General features: G+C 44.4%; 1 protein-coding gene across 2 annotated transcripts in view; it reads right to left on the reverse strand.

Annotated features, from left to right (window-relative positions):
• The window catches only part of ZZEF1 (zinc finger ZZ-type and EF-hand domain containing 1), a 122,792-nt gene extending 115,307 nt beyond the window's left edge, over nucleotides 1–7,485 (reverse strand). For both annotated transcript variants that reach the window (XM_075994227.1, XM_075994226.1), the window contains exon 1: nucleotides 7,023–7,485. In XM_075994227.1, the coding sequence (XP_075850342.1) occupies nucleotides 7,023–7,376 (354 nt within the window). In that variant the 5' untranslated portion in view covers nucleotides 7,377–7,485. The remainder of the gene's footprint in view (nucleotides 1–7,022) is intronic.
• Nucleotides 7,486–7,490: the final 5 nt, after the last annotated feature.

Raw genomic sequence — 7,490 nt, forward strand, 5'->3', positions numbered from 1 at the left:
CCTACGTCTTAATTCCTCACCCCGCTCAACCCTTCTTCCCCACAGCTTGTTGTAAGGATCCAAAGGATCATTAACAAGACACTGCCTAGAAAACTGCAAAGAAATGTTATTACAACCTAGTCAGCTGTATTGATCTACCTGGCAGACAAGAGACAGAAAAGGAGGCTGGCTGACTGAAGATTTCCATCCATCTGCTTTGGCCTGAGGGCAGCATGAGGCAGGGCTCAGACGCTCATCCATTTCTTTTTTGTTGTTGTTGTTGAGAAAGAGTCTCTGATGCCCTGGCTAAAGTGCAGTGGCATCATCACAGCATGCTGTAACCTCAAACTCCTGGGCTTAAGTGATCCTCCTGCCTCAGCCTTCTAAGTAGCTGGGATTACAGGCACACACCACCATGTCCGACCCCTCATCCATTTCTGTTTAACCTCCTTAACCACTACTGGGATTAAGATCACATTGCACACATGAAAATAGATGCCCAAATCACTGCAGACCAGAATTCAGAGTTCAAACCAGAATGCAACACACTGGTTTAAATAAGAAGGCTGCATGCTGGTTCAATTTGAGAGAAACACACTCTATCAGACGTAAAAAAATCTGGATCTGATCCCAGTTCTGCTACTGGCCGACTAGGCGGGTCACTTAGCCATTTCAGACCTCGATTTACTCATCTGTAACCTCATATCACATTCCTTGTCTAAATAAACTATTTGAAGGGCTGTCACACAGAGGCTGGAGTAAAAGATCCTGAAGTTGAACTATAACAATAGGGAAAAATAACACTACCCATTACAACTTTTACTGAGCATTTACCATGTGCCAAGCACTGTTCTAGATGCTGAACTCACTTAATCCTCACACCAATTATATAAGGTAGATACTATTATTATGCTCATTTTACAGGTGAGATAACTGAGACAATGGAGTCACAGAAGGTAATAAAGGTCACCTGGCTTGAGAATGGTGGATCTAGAATTTGCCCACAAACAGGTTGGCCCCAGGCCAAATTCTCAAGCTCTGTCTACAGACGAACAGTCTAAAGAAGAAGAGGTAGATTCATAAAGCAGCCAACTTATTGATACCATAACAGGCTAGCTGCACATTTATCTATGATGTTATGGAAGGGATATCTTTATGGGGATAGGAATGGGACCAGTTTCATGTAATAATTACCAGGTTCCAGCCAGTTAGGACTCTAGACCAGGTGCCAAAGGAATATCATTCCCAAAATTTGTCATGCTGTCTTGTCACTTCAATATATTTGCACATGCTGTGCTTTTCAACTGGAATACTCCTTTCTTCCTCTGCCAGGCAAATTCTCCCAGCCTCTCAAGCCTTGGTTTGGTGGAGCCTTTCTCAAATTCCACACTACTGTCAAGGGCTTCTCTGTGGTCCTAGAAAGTGGAGGTAGGGCTTAGGACAGAGCAAAGGGCTAATAAGGGGAGAAGGGGAGCAAAGGACAAAATTCCCATATATATGAGGAATGGTAAAAGGCCCTAGTTGGTTCAAGAGTGCTGGGAAACAGGGGTGAAAAGGTATAAGGACCTAAATGTTAGTGCAGTATTTGGATATGATCCTGAAGAAAATGGGGAGCCTCTGAAGTTTCTAAAGCAAAGCAGTATCATGACAAAGTGGTATTCTGGAAATCACGGAAAGGCTAAACAGAGCTATTTTTCCTCCCTAGCTCTCCGGGATCATGAACTTCTCCAAAGAAGCAAATACTATCATTTCCCCCATAGCAAAGCACACTAGGCCAAAATAACTTCTAATTCCCCCAGGATCTTTCTCTTCAGCACTGCCTCATCACTCCCAACAGCCATCACTTTCCAAAGGCATCCTGTGTGCAGCAATGGTGCAGGCAGGTGGCTGAGGGGGCTCACAGCCCACCTGCAGAACAAGGCTAGACAGTGTGCTCTAAGTGCCAAACGACCTATACAGAATAGGTAACAGGAGTCCCAGGTGTGCAGCTTAAAACACCATTATAGAGAAGCCATCTGAATCACAGGAAAGCTTAGGGGCTGACCAGGTGATGGTGCCATGGTGGGGAATCTTAAACTGAGAGAAGCAAGGGCCACACACAGGTCCAGGCCAGCACAAGGCTTATGCAAGGGGGCAGAGATAGATGAAGTAAGAGCGTGAGACAGGCTGGCCTGTGGGCTACAACCCACTCAGAGGAATGCGCATTTGGTCCCTCAAGGCAGTGGGGAGTTGACAGCTATGGGCCGAGGGTAAGCAATGCTTGTAGTCTGCTGTGACTCTACGGTGCACACACACATCTCTCACATTCTATGTCTTAATATGGCAGAGAATTACATCTGCATATTTCTATGTGCACAGTTCTTGGGCTCAAAGCCATTATAAATTAGTTTATTAATACTTCTGACATCATAATACCAAGGTGAGCATTTGGGCTTTTCTCTAAATTCTCTGTAATCCCAATAGTGACTAAGAACCTTTTTAAGCTTTCACTAAAACTACGTTTAACTGTTCCCACTCATGTCAAGAAATATCTTATTATTAAAAGGTAACAGGCCGGGCTTGGTGGCTCATGCCTGTAATCCTAGCACTATGGGAGGCTGAGGCAGGCGGACTGCTCGAGGTCAGGAGTTCGAAACCAGCCTGAGCAAGAGTGAGACCCCGTCTCTGCTATAAATAGAAAGAAATTAATTGGCCAACTAAAAATATATATAGAAAAAATTAGCCGGGCATGGTGGCGCATGCCTGTAGTCCCAGCTACTCGGGAGGCTGAGGCAGCAGGATTGCTTGAGCCCAGGAGTTTGAGGTTGCTGTGAGCTAGGCTGACGCCACAGCACTCACTCTAGCCTGGGCGACAAAGCGAGACTCTGTCTCAAAAAAAAAAACAAAAAAAAAAACCAACAACAAAAGGTAACAGACTGAATATGAAATACAAGGTTGGAGTGTGTGGACTGCACCCTGATCAATCTGCTAAATCGCACTGAGGACACTAAGGCAAACAGTGAGCGCTGGCAATGATGCAGACTGTGCTGAGATGATGAACAGAATCAAAACAGCCCTTCCCTCAGGGCTTACAATCTCATGAATTTCATAAAGTATGCACCAAAGCTAAAATGGCAAATTAATAAAATAAGACCTACTCATATTAAATCTCACCTTAAAGTAATTTGCTGTCATCTGTGCTCAGCACTCTTTTCTGCCCTAGTCTACATGATTTTCTAGAAGCGTACCATCTTAAGAACATAAATATCTAATCTCTGATGTCAAATAAAAGCTTAATTTTGACTCTATTTCTCTTCTACATAGAAGTAAATCGAATATTGTTCCCAGTCAGCAAACTGGAGTCCTTCTCCCTGGGCCACACCTACCATGAGAAAAGGTGTGTTACACCATAAAATGATAATGTTTCAGACTTTGGTCGACGGTCCAACTCCAAGAACTTTTTTATAACACCTCCTCAAGCAACTAAGGTCACAGGAATGCAAAAACAAGACAGTTGGGTGGGTATGGATGGCAATGCAAAGTAGGAGGCAAATAACAAACATGTAATACTTGGAAACTCTTAGCATTATAAATCATATACACCAGTGATAATATGCTTTATCATGCTAGCTCTCACAAAAATGAATGAAGGGAAATAACTTATCATTTTAGCTGCTACCATAGAGATTTTATTGTTATTTCACAAAAACCCTTAAACTTATATGAAAATATCCCAATACATTTTCAGAAGCTTAGATATAGAACTGTGTAAATATACACAGATGTACTTATTTAAGTCTAAGGACAGACTTATTTTTAAAGCACAGAATCAAATCCATGGTTAATGCTTATTTTCTTTGTATAGTCCTAATATAATTACTACTTACAGACAGGGCAACCACTGCAAGTTTATCACAATCAGGTGGGGTTTTTTTGGTTTTTTTTGAGGCAGAGTTTCACTCTGTTGCTCAGGCTAGAGTGCTGTGGTGTCAGACTAGCTCACAGTAACCTCAAACTCCTGGGCTCAAGCAATCCTCCTGCCTCAGCCTCCTGAGTCCCTGTAGGGACTACAGGCATATGTCACCATGCCTGGCTAATTTATATGTGTGTGTGTGTGTGTGTGTGTGTGTGTGTGTGTGTGTGTGTGTGTGTGTGTGTGTGTGTATTTACGTTTTTAGTAGAGATGGGGTCTTGCTCTTGCTCAGGCTGGTCTGGAACTCCTGAGCTCAAACGATCTGCCTGCCTCAGCCTCCCAGAGTGCTAGGATTACAGGCATGAGCCACCATGCCTAGCCCACAATCAGGTTTTTAAACTTTGGCCTCACTCACAGCATTCTCTGATCTAGCCATGTGAGTCAATGCCTGCTAAATGTAATCCTATATTTGCTCTCCTCTTCTGTAATTAAATCCTGATTTTTAGCTGAATATATGGCCATGAAATAAGGATTTTCTCAGGCTCTCTTGCAGCTAAGTGTGGCCATGAGACTAAATTTGGGCCAAGGAGATGGAAGCTATGCCCCTAGCAAAGAGACGTGCCCTCTCCTTCCCCTTTCCCTCTCCTGCTTGTTGGAATGTGACAGCAAAAGGAGTCAATTATCACTGAGTGGAAGGTGCCTGTGAAGGATGATGACATAAGAAGGATGAAGCCAGGTCCTTGATGATTGTGAAACTGCTGTATCAACCCAGGACGGCCTACCTGGACTTTTTCATAAGTTCTTTTGTTTAAACCACTGATACACTGGGTTTTCTGTCACTTGAAACAGTGTTGTCTAAACCTAATATACTATACTTCCAGATTATCCATTTTCAGGACTTTGGACTTTTGTGGATACAATTTCCTCTGCCTGAAACACTGTTACCACCTCCTGCTCCTTGTCTGCTTTCACCCTTCAAATCTGGGCTGAAATGTTACTTTCTCAGGTAGGTCTTATTTGAGTCCCTAGGTCTTGAACACACTATTTATTCTTTATACTTTCCCTTTGATAACACTCACCACATCTATAAATACTAGGTTAATATCTGTCTCTTCCACCATACTACATACTCTTTAAGAGCAAGTATCTGCTTTGTCTACTGTCATCCAAGTGACTGGCACTCAGTGTATGCCCAGTGAATATTTGCTCAGTGAACAAATGAATAATGTGAGTGATTTCTGGACCACACCTCAAGGATTTCTTGGTCTTATATTAAGGAACTCCCATAAACTCCACCTAAAGTTCAATTCCTGTCATACACTCTCACAATGTAAACACTGTTTCTCTCCATCTGCCTTTGGACAAATCTGAAATGTGCCAACTCTCTGAAAAATTCTACATGGCTCTTTCTAGTACCACTTCATATTTTCATAATACATATAGGTACTAGAGTGAAAGTATTATGTACTGTGTTTCCCCCAAAATAAGACAGGGTCTTATATTTATTTTTCTTCAAGAAGACACCTTAGGGCTTATTTTCAGGGGATGTGTTATTTTTTAAGTACGGTACAACAATCTACATTTATTCAAATATAGTTAAGTCGTCGTCTTCTGGAACATCACTATAACTCTCTAAACCCCGAATTCCATCTTAAATTTCTTACAACGCTATTTCCTTTAGAACCATTGGCCCCAATCTCTCATGTCGAGCAACAGAGCTCTCATGGGGCCGATGAGAAGGGCTGCCCGTCTTCTTTACCGCTCTGCTACAAAATGCATGGGTTGTGCAGATACCCTGCATAGACACGCCCATCACTAGGTCTTATTTTGGGGGTAGGGCTTATATTGCACAAATGCTTAGAAATCCTGCTAGGGCTTATTTTATGGGTAGGTCTTATTTTCGGGGAAACACGGTATACTCTTGGAATCTAAAAACATGGAGACCTTTCACTAAAATGACCCATATTTTTAAGGGCTAGGATGCCATAATGGTATTTTTTAAAGGAAAATGTAAAAAATATACAAACTACATTATCTGAATTCTGGCCACATACAAGAAAACATTCTCAAAATATTTTAAAAGCCTCATGTTGTAAAGTGAACAGAACCTTTTAGTAGCATTACAAATACCTGATGTTCTATTGCTCCATGTGCTTGCCCTTCACTGACACTGAAGATTCTACCTGGCTTACTTAGTTTCACAAACTAAGCACCTTTTTGTCATAACATCGTGGAGTTAAAGAAATAGGATCCCAAGAAGGAGGTAGTGGGATATCTAAAAGAAAAATCAAGAGATTTGAGTGATAGTCTCAGTTTTACCAAAGACTGATTCACTGGGTGACTCTGGATCAGTCTTCTTAACTCTAAAAGAAGTGTTCAGTACACATAATTCCTAAGATCCCTTCCAAGGAAAATACTTCATTGCCAAATCAATTTGCTCGTTAATGACTAGTAAAGATTATGGTGATTATGCACCAACTGAATAAGAAATATTTACAAGAAATCTGGTATATGCTAACAGTTTTAGGTCCTATGAGGGTTTAAATGAGTCTAATATGTGGTTCTTTAAAGATCTAAAAACAAATGTGAATTTTGAAAAAGCTAGTTTTTGCGTGATGAGAATGGCTTTTAGAATGTGAGTCTTTCCAGTATATGTTATTATTGTCCTTCCACATTTATTAGGCTCCCACACTGGATTCGGAAGGTGCTCTGCAAAAACCTGCACAGGCCCATAAAACACAATGGTTTTCACTGCCACTCCCTAGATCCTTACATCTCTTTTCTCTTAAACTATTCTGGAGCCTGTTGAGGAAGTTCCAGAGAGCAGTTGATCCAGAGTCAGCCAACTGCACAAATGTCTGCACTACAGCAACATGAAGAGATATATCCGGGCTTGTCCAGCTCCTCAGAGAAAGGACGGCCTAGTCTGGCCTTTCCCATGCTGTAATAAAGGTTAGAAAGCAACGTCGCAAACTCCAGGAGTGAACAGGCTGGAAGCGCCCCGCATGGGTCCAGCAACCCCAAGCTCCCATCCTAAGAACCTACAGACCTCATGGGTTCCTGCCTGGCCTCTCCAAAGCAATCGTCTATCTCTTCACGCCCTAGGTGGCCACCGCCCTGACCCACCCCGCAGACACCAGCCGGCCCTGACCTCCTCGAACTGCTCGCCCGAGCAGCCGGCGCCGCGAGCCTCCAGCAGCTCCCGGAACTGCTCCAGGGTGACGGACTCTTCGCCGCGGCCCAGCCGCTCTTCCAGCCAGCGCAACAGTGCGCCGTGGTGCCTCGACACCAGGGACTCGCAGGGTGGTGTGGGCCGCAACGCAGCCGCAGCCTCTCGCAGCCTGGCGGGTTCCAGCAGCGCCGCGGCGGGCGGTAGAGCCGGAGCCGGGAGGCCCGGGCCGGGGGTCGTCCCCGAGTCCGCGGCCCAGTCCTGGTGCGGGCCCCAGCCTTCGACCCCGGCGGCTGCCGCTTCGTCTTCACTACTGTGACTCGTTACGTTCCCCATGGGGTCTCCGTCTTGGGCGCCGGGCTCTGCCGCCGCCGCCGCCGCCTCCCCGCCTCGACCTGTCAACCTCCGACAGCACCCGGCGGGCGGGGACGGGGAGGAGACGACGGCGGC

The sequence above is a fragment of the Microcebus murinus genome, chromosome 18, assembly GCF_040939455.1.
Source record: "Microcebus murinus isolate Inina chromosome 18, M.murinus_Inina_mat1.0, whole genome shotgun sequence".
Lineage (NCBI taxonomy): Eukaryota > Metazoa > Chordata > Mammalia > Primates > Cheirogaleidae > Microcebus > Microcebus murinus.